The 27155-nt window shown below is 38.6% G+C and overlaps 1 protein-coding gene across 4 annotated transcripts; it reads right to left on the reverse strand.

Annotated features, from left to right (window-relative positions):
- Nucleotides 1-1400: 1400 nt before the first annotated feature.
- On the reverse strand, nt 1401-26943 carry IRAK4 (interleukin 1 receptor associated kinase 4). 4 transcript variants are annotated; one of them, XM_070410392.1, is made up of 12 exons: nt 26873-26943; nt 20297-20466; nt 17567-17712; nt 16614-16790; nt 15326-15486; nt 14340-14404; nt 11702-11816; nt 11243-11352; nt 9372-9555; nt 7584-7646; nt 2873-3031; nt 1401-2739 (listed from the first exon to the last, which is right to left on the reverse strand). In XM_070410392.1, the coding sequence occupies exons 2-12, from the start codon at nt 20455-20457 to the stop codon at nt 2704-2706; spliced, it is 1377 nt and encodes a 458-aa protein (XP_070266493.1). In that variant the 5' UTR covers nt 20458-20466; nt 26873-26943; the 3' UTR covers nt 1401-2703. The 4 variants fall into 4 exon arrangements, with proteins under 4 accessions (XP_070266493.1, XP_070266495.1, XP_070266494.1 ...); XM_070410394.1 differs by lacking the exon at nt 26873-26943 and adding an exon at nt 26393-26541; XM_070410393.1 differs by lacking the exon at nt 26873-26943 and adding an exon at nt 25856-25956.
- Between the last annotated feature and the right edge of the window lie 212 nt (nt 26944-27155).

Here is a 27155-nt window from a genome sequence, read left to right on the forward strand (position 1 = left end):
TGCAGAATCAGTTGTTGGAGGAAACATTAAAAGTTCACATCAAAACTTGCAAAACCTGTCAAAAGTTTTTTTTCAAAAATCTGTTTAAAATATTCTGCTTCTATACAAAATTAGGGGGAAGCATATTCCAAATGAAGTTAAGAAAAAGCTTTAACTAGATGTTACCCCACATTTTTCATTTCTGCCTGAGGGAAACAGTACAAATAACCTGAACATTATTCTCAGAACTTTAGTGAAAGTCATGTTCATGTGTGAGCTGCGGACAACCTCTCTGCTGCTCAGTCCCATAGTTGAGTGAGTCACACAAGTTCAGCGGTCCATGATGCATCAGATGCCATCAGGCAAAAAGATGAAACAGTGTGGTGATACTTTTGAATCTTAGATTTACTGTATTATTGCTGCCCAAAGAGTTAAGGTACAGTCTTATTGTGGGGGAAGCTATGTCTAATTTTGGTAAATCTGATATCAATTCCATTTGATGGAATGAAAACATCTACCAAATAACATCACAAAAATTTCAAAATCAAAAATATAGTTTACTCATTTAAAAATTTGAGTATAGTTTGGTAACAGTTTACAGTAAGAGATATAAATATGTAATTTTATGTAAATGATTTTATTTCAAGAAATAGTTAATTATATTTTAAAATAACATAATTATGTTCAATATCATGCCTCAAATTATGTGGGTTCCCATTGAAGTTGATTTAATTAAGTCATTTTACTTATTTTTCTTTTTCCTTTTCAACTAGCAAATGTTTCTTTCTGCTTAAATACTGAGCTAACAAGGTGATTAAAAAGATGTGTTATTTTTGATTCCCAGGAAAACATTTAGGAAGGTCTAAATGATACAATATAGAGGATGAACATTTTCTACTGTAGCTAACTGTACATATTCTTGTTCTGAGTGTGTTAATGGAAGAACTAAAGATAGAAAGCTTACTGAATGAATGAGCGAATAATTGCAGCCACTCGGCATTTCTTCTATACATATTAGCTTTTCTACCAGCCAGTTTTCATGATTAAGTAAATTACTTCCTTCTGCTCACCCAAATCTGAAAAATCAATTTTCAAATAATATAAACCAATTGAAAATTTTAAACTTAGGAGAAATTATTAAAAGTCATTTAAACAAATCAATTCATCACTACTATCCAGAGGTTTCTCACTCTCTGTAGTAGAACAAACAACAAAAGAGAAGCGACTGAGGAAAATCGAGAAATTCAGTGAAAGTCAGTACACTGCAACCCCCTGGTGTATATATACACTGTTTAATCCCTATCAACCCCTTGAGCATGAGCAGAATTTGTGAACATGATGGTATATCACCATGGGAGAATCATCAAGGGAATATCTGCATTCCTTTTCTATAGCTGCATAATAACTTACCATAGACTTAGTAGCTTATAGCAACTCATTTATTATGTCACAGTTCTGTATGTAGGAAGTACAGGTACAGCTCAGCTAGATTCGCCAAGGGTCTCACAAGGCTGAAATTTTGGTGTTAGCTGGGACTACAGCATCATCTGAAGTCTGGAATACTCTTCTAAGCTAATTTAGGCTGTTCGAAGAATTCAGTTTCTCGTGGCTATAGATCTGAAGTCCCAGCCAGAAGGTAGCGCTCATCTCCTGAAAGCCACCCTTAGGTCTTAGCCAATGTGGCCTTCTTACAACATGGGAGCTTCCTTCTTCAAGGCCCACAGGAGAATCTCTCAGACTTCTTGCAAGAGCTCACCTTAGGTCAAGCCCACCCAGCACAGTCCCTGTTGATACTCAAAGTCAGCTGATTAGGAACCTTAACTGCATTGCAAAATTCCATCAACTTTGCTATGTAACATAATCTAATTATGGCCATATCATGGGAATATCATCTGGGAATATTTGGCTTGTGGTGAATAATTGCTTAAAAGAGCTCACTGTGGCCTGGCCAGCATGGCTCAGTGGTTTGAGCATCAACCTATGAACCAGGAGGTCATGGTTCGATTCCTAGTTGGGGCACATGCTTGGGTTGTGGTCTTGATCCCCAGTGTGGGGTGTGCAGGAGGCAGCCGATCAATGATTCTTTCTCATCATTGATGTTTCTATCTCTCTCTCACTCTCTGAAATCAATAAAAATAAAAAAATAAATTAAAAAAAGAGCTCATTGTGAACATGACCCTATAAACAAATGACTGTAAAAGTTTTATAATCATTTATATAAAATTTAAATTTTATATCATTTTATAAGTACTTTGTAAACATTCTGCATCCTTTGATTTTCATGACTACTTGTCAGAGAGGTACAGTAAGTATAATCCAATACTACAGGTGAAAAAAACAAGCTCAAAGCAGCGAAGAGATTGACCATAGCTTTATAGAAAATTAGTAGTGGAGTTGGGCCTTTTCATTCTATAGTCCAGTCCTCTTTTTTGCTAATCCTGTAGTTTTCAAATTGTGTTTGGTGAGGTTCCAAGAAGACGTTTCAAGGGATTACTGCACGAATGAATGGAGGGTGACACCAAGAAGTTCAGGCCAACCATTGATATGGCACCTCTACTTTTGTTTCTTCTGTATGTTGGGGGTTCTACATAAGCTTTAATAACCACTGCACTGCATCATGCTGCTTTGTTAAAGGTAAAAAAGAATGTTTACCAGAACATTTAGTCTAGAAAATGGTTTTGATAGCTGTATATTAAAAAGCCAAGAGTCTATTCTTCTAAAGTTTTAAGAAGCCATCATTTCTTGCAGCAGCTGTTGGACCTTTTATAAAGACAGAGAGAAAAAAACAAAACAAAAAGAACTGTATTAAATAGTTGTTTTGAAATGCACACTTAAGGAAAAAATGACAAATCCCACCTCCTTCACTTTTTAAATAAGTATAAAAAATTAATACCATCTTAATGTCTGGTCTCTTATTTTTCTTTTCATTCAGACATTGACTGGCAACAGAGTACATAGTTTCAATGGAAGTGAAATCAATGTCATTCATCTTCTTATCAACATAATCTTCAATTGTCTTTTCTTCATCTTCAATTTCTTCTTTAATATCTAGCTTTAAAACAAGTGTTAAAACTTTGAGTTGCAAATGAAAGTGAAAAAAATCAGAACATAAATCTTAATTATTTAATCTACTTCATAATAATATGTACTCTTTTTAAAAAATATATTTTTATTTATTTCAGAGAGGTAAGGTGAGGAAGGGAGGGAGGGAGAGAGGGAGAGAGAAACATCCATGATAGAGAAACAATTTATTGGCTGTGTCCTGTAAGCCCCCTACTGAGGACCGAGCCCACAACCCAGGCATGTGCCCTGACTGGGAATCAAACCGTGACCTCCTGGTTCATAGGTCGACGCTCAACCCCTGAGCCACACCAGCTGGGCTGTAATCTTATTTTGTTTTCTACTTTACAACCTTGTTAAGAACTGAAGACATACAGAAGAAACCTTATTTATTTATTTATACATACATACATACCTACCTCCTAGGTACTTTTCATTTGCCGTCTAACTTTTGTATTTATGCTACTGAGCTAACTGCTGTCATGCTCCCATTTGCAGCACTTACTATGCTGCCAGTGCAGGATGGTCTGCTTCTTGATTTGCTCCTGATAACACAGTTCCAACTTCTGAAAACAGACTCCCCTCCCTTCATTCAAACTTCTCTGTGAGTACTCAAACTGTTGAATCAAAGAGACAGAGGAAGGAGGAAAAGGGAGGCAGGGCCATGGTGAAAAATGAATGGGGAGAGAGGAATAGGACTAGGATGATGGACTAGTGGGTTGAGCAGTGGCCCCCAAAAGATATATCCAAGTCCTAATCCCCAGAACCTGTGAGTGTGGCTGTATTTGGAGAAAACTGTCTTTGCAGATGTCGTTAAGTTACCCAGGTGGGCCCTAAATCCAATGAGGAGCATCTGTATAAGAGACAGAAAGAGAAGAAAACAGACACAGAAGAGAAGACGACATGATTACAGAGGCAGAAACTGGAGTGATGTGGCTACAAGTCAAGGCAGGCCAACAGCCACCAGAAGCTGGAAGAGGTAAGGAAAGATTCTCCCCTAGAGTCTTCCAGAGTAATGTGGCCCTCACAAAACCTTGATTTCAGACTTCTGGCTTCCAGACTGTGGGAATACATTTTTGTCATTTTAAGCCTGAGTGTGCAGTGATTTTTTTTTTTTTTTTTTACGGCAGTGCTAGGAAACATACAGATGGCAAAGACTATTTTGTGAGGTAGACTATAAAGTCTCCAGAAACTTCCAAAAGAAAAATTTTGAAAGTATTTGGGTAATACCATAATATAGTGATATAGTTACACTTGCATTAAAACCTTATTACTTTATAGTCATGTCACATTCAAACCTTAAGAATAAATCAGAGAGTATAATCTTCCTTGAAGTATTATGATTTTCACTATTACTTGAGGATTCATAAAACTTGTGACTGAGATAGACTCTATGTCTTTCTGTATTACATCCTTATTCAAACCAAAATTTCGAGGCTTTTATAATATTTTGAAGGAGGAAAAAAAGTCTCAGGTGGAAAGATGGAAAATTTTAGGCCTTTAGACAGGTAGGCCTTGTAAAATGTAAGGTAGCAAAACACTTTGTTTTTCAACTGTCCTCCTGTATGATTAATCTACGCACTTTCTCTGTATAATTCAATCAATTACCAAAGCTTTATCTATGCCTGTACATTAATGGCTCAAAAACTGCATCTCCAGCCTAGGCTTCTTTCATGACCACCAATCACCAATGAGACAGAGAATTTTAAATGTATGTGTACCATGGTAAAAAATTCATTATAAAAATAATAACTTTTACAATAACATTGTTCCCTAAATATACTTTAATGTAAAGTATTATATAACATGTAATATTGCATTACTTCATATCCAGGAAACTGTGGAAAGCTTTATAATGTAGCTTTATAATATAAAGTTTTAATCTGTAGCAATATTGTAATATATAGATACTAGTGGCCCGGTGCATGAAATTCGTGCACGGGGGAGGGGATGTTCCTCAGCCCGGCCTGCACCCTCTCCAATCTGGGACCCCTCGAAGGATGTCCTACTGTCAGTTTACAGGGATCGGGCCTAAACTGGCAGTCGGACATCCCTCTTGCAATCCGGGACTGCTGGCTCCTAACCACTCACCTGCCTGCCCACCTGCCTGATTGTCCCTAACCACTCTGCCTGCCGGTCTGCTCGCCCCCAACTGCCCCCTGCTGCCGGTCTGCTTGCCCCCAAATGTCCCCCGCCCCCGCCAGCCTGATCACCCCAACTGCATCCCGTGCCAGCCTGCTCACCCCCAACTGCTCCTCCCTGCTGGCCTGCTCGCCCCCAACTGCCCCCCTGCTGGCCTGCTCACTCCAAAGTGCCCCCCCCCCCCCCGCTGTTCTGATCACCTCTAACTGATCCCCACTGACAACCTGCTTGCCCCCAACTGGCCCCGCTGCTGGTCTGCATACTCCCAACGGCCCTGCCCCCCACCAGCCTGATCACCCACAACTGCCCTCCCCTGTTGGCCTCTAACGGCCTCTACCTTGGCCCCGCCACCATGGCTTTCTCCAGAAGAATGTCCGGAAGGTCTCCTGGAAGGTCTCCCAGTCAAATTAGCATATTACCCTTTTATTTGTATAGATAGAGGCCTGGTGCATGGGAGGGGGCCGGCTGGTTTGCCCTGAAGGGTGTCCTGGATCAGGGTGGGGGTTCCCTTGGGGCATGAGGCGTCCTGGGCAAGGGGCCTGTGGTGATTTGTAGGCCGGCCTCGCCCCCATGGGGTGAGGGTCCCCGCTGGGGTGCCTGGCCAGCCTGGGTGAGAGGCTGATGGCTGTTTGCAGGCTGGCCAAGCCCACCAGTGGGGACCCTCACCCCATGAGGGTGTGGCCAGCCTGGGTGAGGGGCTGAGGGCTGTTTTCAGGCTGGCCACACCCCCGCAGCGGTTCTCAACCTGTGGGTCGCGACCCTTTCACAGGGGTCACCTAAGACCATCAGAAAACACATATATAATTACATATTGTTTTTGTGATTAATCACTATGCTTTAATTATGTTCAATTTGTAACAATGAAATTGGGGGTCACCACAACATGAGAAACTGTATTAAAGGGTCATGGCATTAGGAAGGTTGAGAACCACTGCCAGTGGGTGGGGGTCCCTGCTGGGATGCCTGGCAGCCTGGGTGAGGGGCTGATGGCTGTTTGCAGGCTAGCCAAGCCCTCCAGTGGGGATCCTCACCCCATGAGGGTGTGGCCAGCCTGGGTGAGGGGCTGAGGGCCATTTTCAGGCTGGCCACACCCCCTTCAGGGTGGGGGTCCCCACTAGGGTGCCTGGCCAGCCTGGGTGAGGGGCTGATGGCTGTCTGCAGGCTGGCCACGGCTCCTGGCGACCCAAGCTCCCAGCTCTTTTTTATTTTCAGTGCCTCCTTGAGCGGAGGGAAGCAGGTATCTGGGATTTATTTATCTTCTATAATTGAAACTTTGTAGCCTTGAGTGGAGGCCAGGGTGGGCCAGGGCAGGCGGGAAACTGGGCTTCCTCCATCGCCGGGAGCAACCAAGCCTACTGTTCGCTCCAGCTCCATAGCCACTGCCATCTTGGTTGGGTTAATTTGCATACTCGCTCCTGATTGGCTTGTGGGCATGGCTTATTGGTATAGTGGAGGTATGGCCAATTTGCATGTTTCTCTTTTATTAGATAGGATTGTACTCATGGCTTTTCTTTCATTGACTGGCTTATTTCACTTAGCATAATGCTCTCCAGTTCCATCCATGCTTTTGATCATGTGGTATTTTTCTTTCATTGACTGCTCATGGCTTTTCTTAAAAGAGTATGGTACTCAGCTCTTGAGCATATATAGTATACCTTTTGACTTTCTAATCCCCTTCTGGGAAAATAAACTGGTATACATACATTGTCTGAATTTGTCACACTGGTTTGTCCCATTAGAACACGTTAATTAGAAAAGTCAGTGAAGTTATTTAACTAATGTTAAGAAAACCTTATACATGGAAGCAGATATTTCTATAAATCTTCAATTTTGTAAAAAGAGCCTCTAACTTCTTAAAATTTACTAGATAGGGAAAAGGGGGCATGGCATAATTTTCTCATAGCTTTAGCATTCAGTTAGCCTATTTGTGTAATTGTCAATGAATGTCTAATATTACACATAGGTGATGTTTTCTATGATAACTTTATAAATAAAATAATCCATAATAGAAATGGATAGAGAATTTTTGCTAGGAATTCTATTCTGATACAAATTTGAATAGATGAAAGCCATGTTGTTTTTCCCCTTTGAGCTGAAAGACTGTTAGTAATCACTCTGAAAGTAACAACTAAAAATATACTGGAGATGCCATCAGAAATCATATAGTTCTATTCTGATTTACTCACAAAAGAAACTAGAATACAAAATATATAAGTGACTCTTCCAAGCTTCACAAATACTTCATGGTAGAGCTGAAATTAGGAATATTTGATTCTCTTTCCATATGCCACCATATAATTGCCAAGAGAAAATGACATTTCTAGATGCCAAATTTAACCATATAAATTTAGATTATACATGCAAAGAGAAAAGGACTAGAAAAAAATGAATCTTTCAGTTACCAACAACTGAGGTTCCCGGTGTTCATCCACAGCTGGAAGTCCAGTTATTATTTCTAGTAAAACCTATGAAGATAAAAAACAACAAATCCATTAATGTCACACTCCAGGCAACATATAGAAACTAGAATGAATTATGAATCTTGATTATGAAATCTGGTTAATTATTTTCACACACTGAATTATGTCTTTTAGGCATCAAGGCAGAAAGAACATGAGCTGTGGTCATTTCTCACCATCCTTTGAAGCTTCACTGACACCATGGATCCCACCCATCCCCACAAGCAGTTCTTGCTATTGGCAACTTACTAAACAATCAGCTCCACTCAATGTGTTCTGGACACACCTTTCCCTGTTTTTCAGGGAATTCTTCATAAGGATAAATTTCTTTGGTTCTTAGGAGAATATTATTTTCTAAACTTTAGGCATATCCCAAACCCTATACCAGTGATGGCGAACCTATGACACGCATGTCAGAGGTGACACGCAAACTCATTTTTTTGGTTGATTTTTCTTTGTTAAATGGCATTTAAATATATAAAATAAATATCAAAAATATAAGTATTTGTTTTACTATGGTTGCAAATATCAAAAATTTTCTATATGTGACACGGCACCAGAGTTAAGTTAGGGTTTTTCAAAATGCTGACATACCGAGCTCAAAAGGTTCACCATCACTGCCCTATACCTTAAGTTCACACTGCTATTATGTTAAATTTCCATATATAAAACACATATGAAAAATAAGGACCTGGAGAGTATTATGCTAAGTGAAATAAACCAGTCAGAGAAAGACAAATACCACATGATCTCACTAATATGTGGAATCTAATGGTGAATTACCCAATTTCTCCAACTACCCCCACTCACTCCTCACTCCATCTTAAGTTATCAGGAACTGACTGGCAAATCAAAGAATGCCAAAGCATATTTCTTTTAAAAAATACTTCATTTTTAAATATGACACTAAATTACATACTGTATGACATTTATTTTATGCACTAATTTAAGTTAAGTTTCATACTAATTCATGAGGATAGTGTAGTCAAAAATAATTTCATGCAGTAATTTCAGAAATCAATATAAAGGCTTTACAAAGTTGGAGAAGTTTTTATAACTTTCTCATTTAACTAGAGGTTAAAGTGAACAGTTTACAGAGAGCTAAGCAAGGCAGGTGTATTCAAAATATTCTACTTAAATTTCATAATTATTACCAGAATGATTGATTATTATTACTGATTATATATATACTAGAGGCCCGGTACACGAAATTTGTGCATGGGAGGGGGGTATCCCTCAGCCTGGCCTACACCCTCTCCAATCTGGGACCCCTTGGGGGATGTCTGACTGCCAGTTTAGGGCCGATCCCTATGGGATCGGCCCTAAACTGGCAGTCGAACATCCCGCTCACAATCTGGGACTGCTGGCTCCTAACTGCTCACCTGCCTGCCTGCCTCACTGCCCCTAACCGCTTCTGCCTGCCAGACTGATCGCCCCCTAACTGGCTCCCCTGCCGGCCGGATTGATGCTTAACTGCTTCCCTGCCAGCCTGATCACCCCCAACTGCCCTCCTCCACTGGCCTGGTTGTCCCCAACTGTCCCCCTGCCAGCCTGGTCGCCCCACGCAGCCTGCTGTTCAGTCATTTTGCTGTCCCTCACTAACACCCCCCCCCCCCACCCCCGCTGGCCTTGTCGCCCCAAGCAGCCTGTTGTTTGGTCGTTACTGTTACTGTGATGGCATCTTGGACAATTTGCATATTCCTCTATTATTAGTATAGATATGAAACTTACCACACCAAAGCTGTAAATGTCAGATTTGGGTGTTATTTCTCCTCGCAAAGCCTCAGGTGCCATATAAGCTGTTGTTCCCACAATTCTGCTAGTCATGACTGTCTGGGAAAACTTCTCAGAAGCCCGTGCAAGCCCAAAGTCAGATATTTTGGCTGTAAAGTCTCCATCTAGTAAGATATTTGCACTGAAAAAAATGTAAAATTTGCAGAGAAAAAAATTTATTAAAAATATTTAATGTTGACTATTGCAGATATCCTCCCTTTGCTCACCTCCAGTCACCTCCACATCCACCTCCCTTGGCCTTTACCACACTATTGTCCATGACCATGGGGTATGCATATATGTTTTTTAGCTAATCCATTCACCTTCTTTATCCAGTCACCCCCCCACCCCTTACTCCCCCTCTGGCACCTGCCAGTCTGTCCCATGTATCCCTGCTTCTGGTTTCACTTTGTTCCTCAGTTTATTTTGTTCATTAGATTCCACATATTAGTGAGATCATATGATATTTGTCTTTCTCTGACTGGTTTACTTCACTTAGCATAATACTCTCCAGGTCCTTTTCAGGCAAGTTAAATGGTTTCTTAAATAGCTGTATGAATATATGTATGTATGTATGTATTTACAGAGTATACCATGTTATAATATACATCATAAAAGCCTGAAGTTTGTGTAAATAAACCTAGATTTCAGATTAAAGCTAAAAAGAAATGACTGTCTTATATTCCCTTCTGTTTCTTAAGAAAAAATTAAGAAAATAACATTGAAATAATGCTGTTCACATTAGTGAGAGATATTTTCATTATTTTACAAATAATTTATCACTGGGTCACTTCCCTTAAGGTCTGCCAAAGCACCATTCTTAACTCCTTTTGTAACATTTCTAAATTCATTTAAAAACAAATTTCCAACCCAAGTATCTCAATTTTTCATTTCTTTTTTCTTTTTTGTACTATCTGAAATCTTTCAAAGAAGAAAGAATACAGCTAAAAGATCTTCCTTCATTCATTATATGCATTCACTCATACACTCATACTTTCATTCCACAGAACTTACTGAGGACTCCCTATATATTATAGTATTTAAGCTCAGTGCTGGACATGGAGGAAATCTTCAAATCTTATCTGTGACAAAGGTATATGCATAAATATTTTTTTAATCCTCACTTGATGATATATTTTTATTGATTTTTAGAGAGAGCGGGAGAGAAACATCAATGTGAGAGAGAAACATTGATTGGTTGCCTCCCTGACATGACCCAACTGGGGATCGAACCCACAACCGAGGTATGTGCACTGACGGGGAATCAAACCCACATTTTGATGTATGGGATGACGCTCCAACCAAGTGAGTCACCTGGCCATGGCCATGCATAATTTTTAAAAATCCAATAAATACACTATAATGGTGATATTAGATACAAAATGCAGATAGAACAACTATATGAATAAAAGAACTGAAGAAAATTCCAAGGAAAAATGTGCTTAGTCTTGAATAATTATTAGAAGTTGATGGTTAAATGAGAGAAAGAAAGGCATTTCAGGCAAATGGAGCACCATGTAATAGTGATAAAAAAAACATATGACCAATTTCAATAAACTGGTATGCAGGCTTGATCTTTTGGGCTATAACCTGGCAATGCAGTAGTGAATAGGTAAGTACTGGTACAGACAGGTTAATGGCTGATTAGGAGGGATTGTAATAAAGTTAATGATAGATAGCCAGGGTCTAAATAAATGCAGAACACTGGGGAGAAAAAGGACATCTATAATCTGGGAGTGCTCTAGATTAAGACATGCATGTGCATAGTGAACAGAAAGAGGGAGGGCAAATTATTCTTTAAAGATGGTTTTTCCAAAAGTAGCATTTACCTTTTAATATCTCTATGAATTTGATGGTTTTCATGTAAAAAACTGATGCCATTAGCTGCGCCCTGAGAAATCCTGCATCTCATGTGCCAAGAAAGTGGTGGAGTATCATCCTTGTGAAGTAAAAAACAAACCAATTCAAAAATTAGGAGGATAAAAATACCTACAGTAAATACATAACAGAAAATGTTCCTAAGCAACTTTTAAACAGGGGTTAGCATTTCTCATTTGACAGTAAAAATATGTAAGAGCATCTTCAAATTCCAGTCTTGACTAATATTTTACATTTTAGATGATCACCTAATAGAATGACAACCCCAGTTTTTTGCATATCAAATGTATAATTTTCATAGAGTGGGAAAAATATTAAGATTGATGCAGTTTAAATGATCCTGTCACAAGATGAATATTAATATCCAACAAAGAAACAGAAAGCCAAAAATCTGATGAACAATATCTTACCAAGCAAGACAGTCTGTCTAGCAATGAACCGTTAGGCATGTAAACATATACTAAGCAGAGGTCATCTCCATCACTTGAGAAACCAAGTAGTTCTACTAAATTTTCATGTTGGCACCTGTGACAAATAATTTTTCACTCAAAATTATTATGATACACACATATATTCAGCTGTAGGTTGGAAGTTATTTAGTTTAGAGATTTAATAGAAAAAAAGATCAAGAAAATAATATGCTTAATATCATAATATGATATATGCTTATAGATGTTTCTTATAACTTGACAATCTTCTGTAAACACTTCCCCTTTTAGTCAATATTGATCAACTTAGAAGCAATACCTCTTTCTATTTTATAGTAAAAGCTCAATAATTCAGACCACTGGAACTTCTGATAGTTTGGTTAAGGACTAGGCTAATGTTTACTTTTGTTTAGCACAATTTCAATTATAGCACGAATAAGATTTCAAGAAGTCCGTTGAAACCTGTATAAAACCCTTTCAAGAATGCTCTAACACATCCAAAGCACTGATTTATAGACATCTGATCTTTAATCACAGCTAATCTACACATTTGTGTATTTCATCATATCTGATTATTTATAAACTAACTTGAGTTTCTTTATATATGTGAGAATAAAAAAAACTAAGAGAGCTAAGTATAACAAAACTGCAGACATATGTGATACAGCAGAAAGAAAACTGGGCTGTGTTCAGTGCTAAGTTTCAAATCCAGCTCTGCCACCTCCTGGATATGTGAACTATAGCAAATTAACAACTCACCAAGCCTCAGCAAATTTGCCTGCTAAAAGTGGATTATAATACCTATGTAACATGGATGCTGTGAGAATTAAATGAGCAAATATATGAGAGCCTTGACAGGTACCTAGAGCATGATAAATATTCCATCCTTTGCTTACTCATTTGTTCATTCAAAATGATCTATAATTCTAGCATTTCGTTATTTCAAATCAGAGTTTGATTTGAAATCAGTCTATCCTCAAAAATATTTTATAAAGTGTAAATTAAAATGACAAATTCTCCATGTTCCAGCAAATTAGCACATTTTAGAAATGAGTAGATAACATTTGCTGAGTTTATACTGTATATAAGGCACTATAGTAAATAATTTCCCTGCTTTGTTTATTTATTCTTTACAGCAAAATAATGAAGAAGGAACTATTATTATTCCATTTTATAGATGAGAAAACTAATGGATAGAGAGTTAAGAAATGTGGCTAAGGTTATTCTGCTAGTAAGGTCCAGAGATTGGTACTTATTAAAAAATAGTAATAATATTCAATGGTGGTGAGGTAGCAGTGACGTTTGAAATTGTAATACATTGATGATAAGAGAATTAATTACCATAACTTATATATAAGGCCATTTGTACATATATTTGGAAAGTCTTTAAAAAGTTCATGCATTCTGAACTATAATTCTTCTAAAACTCTATCCTGATGAAATAAGCAGAGTTGCATTTAAAGATTTATGTACAAAGAGATTTAAAGGAGCTTTAATTCGTAATATTGAAAATCAGAACAAACCTACTAGGGCAATGATTAAACAAAACATAATCCTCATATATGACAGAATTTTATACAATAATTTAAAATGTTTTAAAATTATTTTTAATGACTTGGGGAAATGCTATGCAGATATCATGAAGAAAGTACATCAAATATTAGCAGTGGTTATCTCTGAGTGATATAATTAAGAGGTGATTTTTATTATTTTAAAAATATTTTCCTATATTTCTCAGATTACCTACTTTGAACAAGTTACTTTAGGATTGGAGAGTGGGGTAGAAATGAGAACAAATTGTAAAAGTGTTTTAATTTTTCTTATCACTATGCATTATTTTTACTGTAAATAAATTAATTTCAGTCTATTATTTCTTTCTTGAGGTTAAGCAACTAGAATTGGTGATTTATAGAAATGGGTCTAACAAAATTCATATCAAAAGCTCAAGCTCTGGAATCAGACAGATCTGTATTTGAAACCCAGCTCTAATATTTATTGGCCATGTGACCTTTCTAAATCTCAGTGGGGAAAAAAAATGTTGGGAGGGAGGTTATAACAATTATTGTTAGGATTAAATGAGACAATGCACATAAAATATACTGTACAGTGTCTTGTACACTATGTAAACTCAAGTATCCATTATTACAATTATTAGAATAAATTTCCTAATTTGTTTCTGTTACTTTTCCTGATGATGCTCAACAATGTTCATGCATACTGGGTCAAGGTCTTCAAAGCACTCTGGTATATAACACTTTCCTGGTTTATGGGTGTTAACTTATATCTAAGAGCCCATTATACTATACTTTTTTTTTTATATCTACAATTTATCTCTCATAAATCCTGGGAGCAGAAAACATGATCATGGAAGGAAGTTGAAAGTCTATGTAACTTTGCTATGATTTAAAATAATGATTGCTGTTTAATCTACAGGCATATGGGTATGTGTAGTTATGGAATTATAGTCAAAAATTTTTAAATTGCTCTAATCTAAATCCTTTATTTCATTTGTATATATGTGAAAATATCACTTGTTCACTGTACCCTTGGAGTAAGAAACCAGATCCCTCATTCCTTGCCATGCTCTTTTCCACTACACCACACCACCAAATAAACTTACTTTGCCATTACTTTTATTTCTTGATCAAACTGTTGTTTCAGTTCTTCAGTACTAATGTCAACCACCTGAAAAAGTAATATACAATATAACACAATACAATAACCCTAAGGCTCCTAATGCTAGAACATGGCTAAAGAGATCAATTGGCTGATACTGACTGCTTTCCTTAAAATAGCAAGGCATTATTCTCCCCATTTTATAGAACATCTGAGAACTAGAAATATTAGTGATTTGCTCAAGGTTCCATGGCTGGTTAGTGGAAGGAAAAGAATCTTATAAACCATGTAAACATATAAACCTCACTGAGTTATTGTGGGAGTGAAAAAAAATTATATGAGACTTTACTGCATAAACATTTTGAAAAAAATTCTGTGGAGCAGAAAACACGTGAATTTAAAGGCAAAAAAAAACAACAAACCTGCAAAAGTTTTTTTTTTTTTTTAAGCATATATAACAGGGTGACTCTCTTTGTCATATAGATATGTACTATATTGATATTTTAAAAAATATAACAACAAATCTAGAATATAACAAATCAATAAGTAAAAGATGAATACCCTAACAGAAATGGGAACAAAGGATATAGAAAAGAAATTTTTCATTCTTAATGTACATTTTATAAACTTTATTTTTAAATGAGAAAGTACAAGTTATTTTTATAAAATGTTCTTAGTATCTTATTTTAATCTTCATTATGCATGAAGCACTGTGTGAAACAGGGGTTCTCAACTTTATTTTGTGAATCTCCCATAACTGTATGAATAATGCTGTGTATGTGTGCATAACTACATTTTGGGTAGAGATAGGACCCAGAGCTTTCAACAGATTTTTAAATGTTAAGGACTACCAGCTTAGAATGATGTTTATTTAAAGAAAATATGCACTCAAATAATATATTTCCTAAAGATTGATTTAAAACTTATTCTATAGCACACTAGGAAGTAACTCTTCCTTTAAATCTTTTTATCCCTGGAAACCAAACTTACTGCCGCAAGCCTCTTCACAGCCACAGTCCTGTTGTTCACGCAGCCTTTATAAACAACTCCGAATCCGCCCTCTCCCATTTTGTTGCCACCAACAGAAATGGGGCGTTCATCAAAGTTATTTGTGACATCCTTCAACTCATAAAATGAAAAACTGTGAAAACCTATAATGTCAATAAAGGGGAAAAGTGCTTCAGTAAAAAAGTGGTTTTAGTAATTCCAGTATTTTATCAATTTAAGTATTTTATATTTTAATATTTATTACTCTGGATTAGGCACAATGAGGATAGCAAAACAATTTTTATTTTTATTTTTTAAAATATGTTTTATTGATTTTTTTACAGAGAGGAAGGGAGAGGGATAGAGAGTTAGAAACATTGATGAGAGAGAAACATCGATCAGCTGCCTCCTGCACATCTCCCACCGGGGTTGTGCCCGCAACCAAGGTACATGCCCTTGACCGGAATCGACCCCGGGACCTTTCAGTCCGCAGGCCGACGCTCTATCCACTGAGCCAAACCAGTTAGGGAACAAAATAATTTTTAAATAAAAGTTTTAGTCACTTGTTTTCTTCATAAAATAAACCTTTCAAGTTAGGTAAATACTTACTTATGGCCTCTACTCACTGATAACATGGTGACTTATACAATGAAGATGGTGCTTAGTAAGTCAGGAGGGGAAAAAACTACAAAAGGGCTTTTGCCAGTGTGCACAAACAAAAGGAGGAATTTGTTTTTAGTAGTAATGGTCTTAATGACAAGCCACCAGTATAGCAATTTTCAACCTTGTTCACCTCACGGCACACATAAGCTAATTAATAAAATTCTGCAAAATACAAAAAAAAGCTTGCCATTCTGACAAAAAAATAGGTATAATTTTTTATATTTTATATTTATTTTTTTAGAGAGAGACAGAGACGGATAGAGATAGAAACATTGATGAGAGAGGAACAACAATCAATTGCCTCCTGCACGCCCCCTACTGGGGATTGAGCCCACAACCCGGGCATGTGCCCTGACCAGCAATAGAACTGGTGACCTTGTGTTTCATGGTTCGACACCCAACCCCTGAGCGAGCAGCACTGGCCAGGCAAAATAGGTATACTTTTGATTTATTCACACCATATGGCTATTGTTGTATTAGCTGTTGTCATTTTTTAAATTTGACAATATAAGGGAAAAGAGGTTAATGCCTCTGACTAAACAGTCAAGTAGTGAATGTTTTAAAAATTCTTTCGGCATATTGGTTAAATATCGTTGCCCTAGTGGAATGCACTGTAAATGTTACTTACGCGTATCACTAACTTCTAGACTTTCTGTACTTGAGGAGTCAGGTGGCATATGATTTTGTTCAGGATTCCGCACAGGTATCACAAATGACCTGTCTTTATCATAGAGAGGCATCTGATTCTGCTCGACTGTTACAGCTTCTTTACAAGGCAGTGTTTTAACAGTTTTGGGAACAGCATCTGCCAAATGAAGTAAGACACAAGTTGTCCTTCCGCAGAAATAGTGAAAAAGTTAATCTAGGACTTGGTTCATTTAACATCATTCCAGTTTCAACATTAGCCCCATATTCTCACAGCACACACAAGAAGCTATCTAGTAAGAATTTTGTTTTGGTAAAGATAGGTAAGGCAGTGTTTTAAAAAATGACCTATGAGCCACCTGCATCAGAAGCTCTGAAGTACTTGAACCCAATTCCAGAATTCCAATAATGTTGTCTATAATAGAGCCCAGAAAGCTACCCATTTACAGAAACCCCAGATGATTCTTATGTACACCGAGAACCACTGATGTAAATGACATCAAAGGGAAAAGGTAAAGTTATGAGGAAGGCAACAAGACACTAACCCACCAGAATACAGTGTAAAGAAACCATGACCACAGAGTCCTATTGGCGTGGAAGTGGAGGGTGAAAAAAAAAAGAGCTAAAAAAAAAAATATCCCAAATAATATCTAAATCCCATCCTTCTAAACTTCCTACTGGCACCAAACTACCTTACTTTAGTGGCGGGATCAGACTCAATCATGAAGCCTCCATCTCTTTAACAGCAAGCAAGTCTGCAGTGCCCTATGTCTGGGGTGCTTGTTAAGAGTTGGGGACAGTTGAAAAAATGAAAAGGAGCCTCAAAGGTCAGGTTTATCTGCTATGAGAAAAAAGCCAGAGTAAGAAGAAATGGTCCTATTTCTGCCACTTGTCTTTCCACCCTCATTGCTGATGCCCTAGCCACACTCAGTTTACCTGGTAGCAAAAGACTCGCAGGGGCAAAAAACTCATTTTGGATCAAAAGATCCACAAGATCACCAACTGTGCAATTTGTAGTGCCCCAGTCAAACAGTAATTCACTGGTGGGACTTTTTCCAGTTTGAAGTAATGCTTCAAATCTCCTTAAAAGCAACAAAAAAACAAAATTAGTATGTAAAGGGAGTTAACATGAAAATAGGAATTAATCCCCCTGTTCCGTTCTCTGACAGCACTGCATATAATGTTAAAAAAAAAGGGACAAGAAGAAAACCAGCTAGACCCTAGCTGGTTTTTCTCAGTGGATAGAGCATCAGCCTGTGGACTGAAGGGTCCTGGGTTCTATTCTAGTCAAGGGCACATGCCTGGGTTGCGGGCTAGATCCCCAGTAAGGGGCGTGCAGGAAGCAGCTGATCGGTGATTCTCTCTCATTGATGTTTCTATCTCTCTCTCCCTCTCCCTTCCTCTCTGAAATCAATTACAATATATTAAAAAAAAAACGAAAACCAGCAAGAATTACAGAAAATAGGAAAGAATAAGCAGAAGGAAAAAAGATGGTGAAGGTGATAATATGTTAACACATACTGAGCACTTACTGAGTATTTGCTCAGTGGACTACAGGACGTACACTATGAACCATTTTATTCTGAAAGACACTATGAATATCATACTAATTTACTAATGAGAAAGCCAGGCATGGAGAGGTAAAGTAAGCAGCTCATAGCCACACAGCCAATAAGCTGTATCTAAATTAAGATCCAAATTCTGATTTCACTTGACATAGGAGTGTGCTCTCAACCTACAAAGCTCTATTACTTCCCTACATGATATATTAACTCTGCTAGTCAAGTGATTTTTAACAAACCTGCTTAAAGAAATAGAATATACATAAACTTGGAGAAGTATTCCTTTGATCTTTACTATATTTCAATTAAATTTTAAAAACATAAGTTTTGCATTCCCACTTCTTTAAAAACTAATTTTGAAAAGTAACATTTAAAAACTTTTCTCTTTTTGAAAAATTCCAAATAAAGTAATACCATGAACAACCATTTACCCTTCATGTAGTTTCACCAACTGACCAATTGATAACATTTTGCCACGTTTGTGCTCTTGCACGCATTCTCTCCCTGTCTCTCTCTATCTCTCTCATCTTCTCTCTCTCTCTCTCTCTCTCTCTCTCTCTCTCTCTATATATATATATATATATGTGTGTGTGTGTGTTACATTTGGAGGCACATAATGGCAGTTTGTACCATTACTGGTGACGCAAAGTTTGATTCCTTGGTTAAGAAAGAATGCTTCAGATTTTTTTCTCTTTTTTATAGAGAAATTTCTCTATTTTTCCTTCATAATTCATAAGTAAACTGTGGATAATAATTTCAAATCTTGTGCAGTCTTGCTCATCAATAACCTTTCACTTTGTGGGGTTTTTTTTAGCAGTCACTGAGGAGCCTTGTATGGATTAATTACTCATTGGTAGTTGTAAATCAATAACTCTCTAATTCTATCATTCTTTCAATAATTATTTGCTGCCATTATTCTGCAAAGAAGGGCTTTTTCTCCCACCACCACTGTCTCATCTTCCAAAGATTTTAATAGTAATGTCAATAAACTATCTTAAAAAATAGGCTGGCAAGCTCTGAACTGAAGCTTTTTCTAAGTAATTTAAGATGTTCATCCTTCATATGAGGAAACATTTCCTGGAAGGGAGCCATGGTTTTAGGTTCTTTATTAGGTAAATACTGAAAATCACAAATACATTTCTTTTCCTCTTATTTTTGTTAATCCTCATCCAAGGATATTTTCCCCGTGGATTTTTAGAGAGAGTGGAAGTAAAAGAGGAGGGAGGGAGGGAAGGAGGAAGGGGAGGAAGGGAAGGGAAGGAGAGAGAGAGAGAGAGAGAGAGAGAGAGAGAGAGAGAGAGAGAGAGAAAGAGAGAGTGAGAGAAAGAAAGAGAGAGAGAGAGAGATATCAGTTGTCTCCCATGCATCCATGTGCCTGAGAGGATCAAACCTGTAAACCAGGACATGCCCTTGACTGGAAATTGAACCCGTGACCCTTTGGTGCCCAGGTGATGCTCTAACCACTTAGCACACTGGCCAGGGCAGCATTTCTTTTCCACTTGTTTCTAAAGACAGATTTTGGTATAGGTTTGAGCTGAAATAACTTACCACAATAAAATCTGTATTTATATCCTATACTAAATTAAGCAGAGATGAATAGAGATAAAGAATAGAAATTATCTGAAGATAGTGTTGAGAAATTCTAGCCAAGAAATAAAAGTTCTGTTCATAGATGTATACATTTATGAGCAACTAGGAAATGCCCATTTGAAATCCCAAAATACACTGCTAAAGTGAATTGGAGATTCATACACATAGAAGTTTAGGTTCCAGAATTGTGCTAGCAATTCTTATAATATTTTTGTTACTTCAAACTGGAAATGACAGTGTGAAGCAGACTGAACTATACTCCTCGGCTTGCCAAACAGAACCAAAAGAAAAGTGGGAATCTGGATTCTAATCCAAAAACCTATTTGCAAGATCACAATATTAGCCTAGCTGAATGAAGCAAACATTGCAAAACAAGGAGGGGGTGCTTATTACCATTATCTCCTCTGGGGAGAGGTTTATTTCCTGAACTGCAATATTAGACAGCATTTACACCTATTAGTCATTCTAGATTGTGATGTAAAAATTTAAAAAGGAAAAGAATTTTATACATTACCTTATGTGAAACTGATTGTATCTATCATCACCAGATGGTTTTTTAATAGCTACTGCTAACTTCTTCCATCCTTCTTGAGGATCAATAAAATCTGACAGCTTTCTAATTAGTCCAACATTGAGGCAGCGTACATATGTTGATGGTGTTATTGGTTTGTTCATCTTCTATTCCTATAATAGAAAAAATTCTCATTAAAATGTTACAGTAGTTTTAGTGATGATATTTATAAGCTTATATTTCACTCTGCTACATATGAATTGTTGGCAACTGATAACATACACTATAACAAAGGAACAGTTCAAAGTCAACTACAGTTGATGCTTGAACAACAGGGGTTTAAGCTGTGCAGGTCCACTTATACGTAGACTAGAGGCACCAGTGGGGTCCCTCGGCCTGACCTGCGGGAATTGGGCCGAAACCAGAAGTCCAACATCCTCCGAGGGGTCCCAGATTGCGAGAAGGTGCAGGCCAGGCTGAGGGACCCCACTGGTCACGAATCCATGCACCGTGCCTCTAGTATGCATATAAGATCTTTAATTAATCTCTTCCCGCCCTCACCCCTTCCCTCTGAGATTCATCAGTCTGTTCCATGTTTCCATGCCTGTGCATTGAACGTCTGTCCCCTGGTGGTCAGTGCGCGTCATAGCTACCGGTCGAATGGTTGGTCACTTAGGCTTTTATATATATAGGTATTTTTCCATAAACACTATAAACGTATTTTCTCTTCCTTATGATTGCCTTAGTAACATTTTCTTTTCTCTAGCTTACTTTGTTGTAAGAATACAGTATCTAACACAAAAATGTATCATACAAAATATGTGTTAACACTTGGATTGCGGGAAACGAGTTAAGTCGGCTCGCGTGAATTGCGCGTACTCCGCGGGAGCCATCTTAACTCCGTTCATATAGATTTGCGGTGGGGTGCGGGAAACGTGTAAACTCGGGCCGATTGTAACTGCGTATTACCAAATATTTGTTTGTTTGCCGTTCACAAAGATACCTACCTGCGTGTGCGAACCGCCATCTTATATTTTGGTGGGAAATTCACCCGACACCGTAGTGTTAATTGACTGTTTATGTTATCTTTAAGACTTCCAGTCAACAGTAGGTTATCAGTAGTTAAACTTGCAGAAAGTAAAATATTACACAAGGATTTTCAACTGCATGGGGGTTGGCGCCCCAATCCCTGCATTGTTCAAGGGTCAACTATAGTTGATATCTAAAGAATAAATTAAAATTGTGGTTTATTTGTCTATCCTCTGGACTTGCTTTTTTTCTCTACCTATAATATCAATTAAGAAATTATATATTTTTTCCCTGATACTGACATTTTCTGAGTGAAATTTATACAAAGGAGCAAAAAGTTTACTTTTTTCAGAAAAAATACTGTGAACAAATTCAGGAATGAAATCTATTAATAAAAGATATTTATTTTTCAATTTAAAATAGGTTTACCAGTCAGTATTTATTTCTATTAAATATTTATGCAATACTCTTTGGTAGAAGAAATATAAATTTCCTGAAATAATTTGTGTAGCATTAAAAGATATGGTCTATCCACCAACATTTTACATAACATGCTCTTCCCGGTACGCCTCCACCTTTTTTGAGTCCATCTGCTCTATCTGATCACAATTCATTCCCTACTAAGCCAAACCCTATGGCTTACCACCTTAACTACTCTCTAGACAGAAGTTTTATTTCCTCTGCCCCCTTTTTCTTCTGCTATTCCACCTTGGAGAGCTGCAGCTAGAAATAAATCTCACCATTTTACTTGTACACCAGTGTTGCCGAATACAGCTAGAGAACCAGATGACAAGTGAGCATATTGGTGTGAATACAAATTTACGGGGACCCCTTTTCCATTGGGCCTTCAACACACCCATTAATCCTTTTACCTGTCTTCACTCATTGTCCTTAGTGAACTATTTCACACCTTTACTTACTCTATATGTGGCTTTATTTTATCTCCATGGCCCTCATTCTCAGTAGGTGGTTACCTTTCCTTCTAATTAATCAAGACACATAGATTCAGATATTCTTCTGCCAATTATTCTCCTCCCCTATATACCTTTTATTTTAAGATGCCATACAATTAATATTTGGAGTAAAGAATATATTCATGGGGTACAAAATCCAGAATCTATAAGCAAAAAGCCTCCCTATATCCTAGGCCTCAATATTAGCATTTTCTTCTCTTTTGCCTTCTTTGACCACAATATCTAAGTAGGTCTGTCTGCCTTCAGCCTAATTATCTTTCATCACTGCACAATTTATTTGTAATCATATATTTACTTGTTTAGTTGTTTACTGGCTGTCACCACCATTAGACTCTAAGTTCCATGAGTTCAGGGACCTTGGTCATTTTATTCACTAATATATACTTGTTACTTCAACCTTCTATTCATATACTAATATGTGAGAATGCTCATATAGTAAACATTCTTTACCTAAATCTCTCTCCTAAGTTCTGGACCATATATCTACTTAGTGCCATCTCCCCTAGATGATGACAGAGGTAGGTATTTACATTTAATGTGACCAGAACTTATCTCCTCCATCTACCTAATTGGCCAAGCCAAAAAAGCCAGGAATCAGCTTCTTTGCTTCCCTCACTCTTCTTTCTTTCTTCTATCGCATCTTTCATTCAATTGTTTTGATTTGATCTCCTAAATCTTTTAATCTTTTTCTTCTCCATTCCTTGATTGTATACTGTTTCCAGGTTTTCATTTCTCCTAGATTATTACAAAGTTTTCAAACTGATCTCCCTTCAATCTTTCATTTTAGTGGAATCCACTTAACCAAGTAAGATCACATAATACCTTTCCTGAAAACTCTGAAATGGCTCCCCTGTACCTTTCACTACAAAGTTTAAACTCCTGTCATAGTATGTAAGGCACATGATGATTTGGCCCTGCCTGCCTCTCTAACCTCATCTCTTATTACTTAATGGCATGTATCCTATGATCCAGCCATAGCAAACTCCTTGCCTGAGCCTAACCATGCCCTCCTGTGCTATTACTGATGCCTGGAATTTTTTTTTTTTTTAATGGGGGAGAATTATCCTTAATCCTTTCCACTCATTCTTCTCTCCTCCCACCTCACCCAAATCTGTCTTAAGACAGCTCCTTCAGACTGGCTCAGCTTGATGCTCCTTCTCTGGGTCCCGTCACACTCTGCACACACCTATTACAACATTTATCCCTCATAATTGTTTTATCCCTTGCTAGACTGAAAAACTTGAAAACAAAGATTTTCTCTTCTCTGTAGCTCCTATTACCAAGTACAGCAATTTTCAACTGGTGTGCCGCAAGAATGTTTAAAATGTGGAATACCTGACTAGTCAGGGGCACTGACCGCTTTACCCTTAGATTGTCAAATAGAAAAATGACAACAGCTAACACAATAGCCGTCTGGTAGGAATGAATCACAATTTACCTATTTTTTTTTGTTAGATTATTATGCTAAGTGAAATAAGGCAGTCAGAGAAAGACAAATACCATATGATCTCACTTATATGTGGAATCTAATGAACAAAATAGAAACAGAGGCATGGATACATGGAACAGACTGACAGATGGCAGAGGGGAGGAGGGTGGGAGGAACTGGATGAAAGAAGGTTAAGAGATTAGCCAGAGAACATATATGTAAAGCCCATGTGCACACAAACAATAGTGTGGTGAAGGCCCGGGGTGAGGGTGGGGTGGAGGGACTGTGTAGAGGTGGGATGGGTGGTGGTGGTGGAAATCTGTAATAGTGTCAACAATATATATCATTTATATATCACACACAAAAATCCATAGCACTCTGAATGAATCTTTCACTCTGAATGTGACTTTGATCTTATGAACTTCCTGAAAGAGACTGAGAGACCCCAACCATACCCTGAGAACTGCTGATTTAATATTTGTTTCAAGACTTAAACCTTGGATGAAGATACAAAGGGGATAGTGAGTAGAGTATAGGTTAAGAGGTCAGCCTTGAACAGAAGGAAACCTCTTCTGAATCTAGCAAGAGGGAAGCAGAGGTTTGAGTAGAGATATATTTGAAGGGAGAGAAAGAATTCCCACACATCGTTATTTTTTCTGTGAAGCAGGAGGTAAGGTCATCTAGAGCTAACTAAAAGAATTGCCCCAGCACCTTGAGGGCCACCTGGTAAGTGTCTACTATCCCATCAAGTCCAACGCAAAAGGAACTATGACTTTCCCTAATGTCTTTTGCTTCAAACTGTCACCTGGTTGTTTTTCTATTAAAACGGTTATCATAACTTATTGTTTACTAGAGGCCTGGTACACGAAATTCATGCATGGGGAGGGGGTGTCCCTCAGCCCGGCCTGCATCCTCTCACAATCTGGGACCCCTCCAGGGATGTCCGACTGCCAGGTTAGGCCCGATCCCTCCAATCCAGGACCGCTGGCCTGCCTGCCTGATTGCCCCTAACCACTCTCCTGCCTGCCTGACCACCCCTAACCACTTGCCTGCCTGCCTGATTGCCCCTAACTGCTCCTGCCTGCCTGATCACCCCTAACCACTCTGCCTGCTTGCCTAATCACCCCTAACCACTCGCCTGCCTGCCTGCTTCATTGCCCCTAACTGCCTCTGCCTCTGCCTCGGCCCCGCCACTGCGGCTTTGTCTGGAAGGACTTCTGGAAGGTCATTTGGCTGTCTGGTCTAATTAGCATATTATGCTTTTATTATTATACATCTGTCTACCTTATCTCCTATACAATCTGCTCTCTGGACAGAGGTCCAACAAAATTCAACTTTAGCAGCTACTCACAATATTTGTGTTAAATGAGAGAAAAACTGATTTTTTTAAAATTAAGGAATCCTAAAAGCCTATAGATTTTGCAGTTGCTCTATATACATTATTTTTTCTTACTTATTCAGATTTCTACTGTGTGACTGACAAAGCTCATAAAAGTAGAAATGCTTAGTAATCCTAAAAGCTAGAGCTAAGACACAGGGAATTGAGAATAAAAAGTCTATCTTAAAATCAGCTCTACAGCACCCAGATTTCTAGCAGAGGTGATGGCATAGGGATGCCAGAAAAAGGAAGGCTTTCTAACAAGCCCTTCACACACATATATATTTTAAAGTTTTAAATCTCAAAATTTAAAATTTTTCTTTAAATATACATTCATATATCACCCCTAACACATATTTGGAAGAATATGCACCAAAATGTTAACTGTGGTTATCTCTTGAAAATGAACTTTCTGGTGGTTCTTTCATTTGCTTTACTGCATCACCAATAGTGAAAATAAGTGATCTGTGCAAAAATAAGTTTTTTAAATATCACCTCTTTCAAAGTGTTCAAGATTTTACTTTAGTGTACTTAAGAGTAATGGAAGTGCAATGGGACATATTACTTATAAATTAATAAATAAATATCTCCATGACTATTTTCCCATACCATTGATTTTCATGGTAAAGGAACATCATTCACATTTTCAAACAAGACAACTCAGACAAGAATACAAGGTAAATTGATCATTGAGAAATATACTAAAACCAGTGTCAGCTTGTGGAACCCAACGCCTTCCCACTCATATGCACCTTCTGAAACAGACAATGGACTGTGCCCCAAATAGGATTTAAAAAAATTCTTGTCAAATGAATTAATTCAGACTGTGCTTCATTAGCACTCTGGTCAGAGAAAGAGAGTGTTGAGAGGTGGAGGGAAGATGGATTTTGAGGTTGCATGGGCCTGGGTTCCAATATAGCTCTTCCACAAACCAGCTGTGACCAGAGCAATAACTCAATTCACTGGGCCTTGGTTTCCTCACCTGCAAAACAGAGATGGTAATACCTAAGAGTTGCTATTAGCTTTAAAATCAGCAAACGTCAAGGACCTAGTCCTGTCAATAACAGGTGATCAAAAAAATGCAGGGATAATTATTTTATGGCAGAAGTTATTGTTATGTCACATTAAAAAAAATAAATGCACAGAGCTGTATTTAAGCTCATTGTTCAGCATGGTGGTGAGGGTCTATGGAGAGCAGGAATGAGAGGTTTGAGGATATGGCCAAGCTTTTCAGATGCTGTCAGCCTTGTTTTATCAGGTACACGTTGCCAGCCTGACATTGCACTTACCTGATCCCCACAACCCCTCTCGACTGTCTAATTTCCTGGGAGCTTGGAAGCAGGAGAAACGAGCTAATTCGACTCTCCTGGAGAAGCAATGCTTTGCACATCCCGAGCATCTCTGCCGGGTGCTGGCCTCACTTCCTGGTTCTCGGGGGAAGAGGTTTCTCGCCGGGTTCTCGGAACACATCCCCGGGGAGCGGGGAGCGGGGAGCGAGGTCGGCCCAGCCCCCGGGCCGCTGGGCGAGGCCCTTCCTCGCCCGGGTTCCTCTCGGGTGCGCCGCACTTTCTGATGCCTGGGCACCCACCCCAGTGTTCACTGTGGAGCGAGCTCTGCCCACGCACCCTACTTCCTCTCCAACTTTTCTCACTTGGAAGACTAGGCGACTTGAAACAGCCCCTCAACAACCCGTGGGCAGAGGGTCGGCGGCCGGAGCGGATCTCCGACCACCTGCGGGGAAGGAGGCGCACACAGCCTGAGCCCCTTACCTGTCCGAGCGCGGAGCGCCGGGGCCGGCCGGACCGACCCTGCCCAGCTGAGCCGGCGGAGGAGGAGCCAGTGCACCGGAAAGGGGCGGGGCGGGGCGGGGCGGGGCGGGCCCAACCCTGTAGGCTCCGCCCCCGGCTCCATTCAGTCCCGCCCTCCCCTGCCTTTCCGAGCCTTCAGGCGGCTCCACAACGTGAGAAATTCTAGGTCTCGCGTGAGGCGCTACTTTAAGTGGGGGCCTGCCCCTTTAAATATGCCACTGTCGGAGCCTGCCCCTTTAAATAC

Source organism: Myotis yumanensis, unplaced genomic scaffold (assembly GCF_028538775.1).
Source record: "Myotis yumanensis isolate MYYU_CA2020_CCGP unplaced genomic scaffold, mMyoYum1.0.hap1 SCAF_3, whole genome shotgun sequence".
Taxonomy (NCBI): Eukaryota; Metazoa; Chordata; class Mammalia; order Chiroptera; family Vespertilionidae; genus Myotis; species Myotis yumanensis.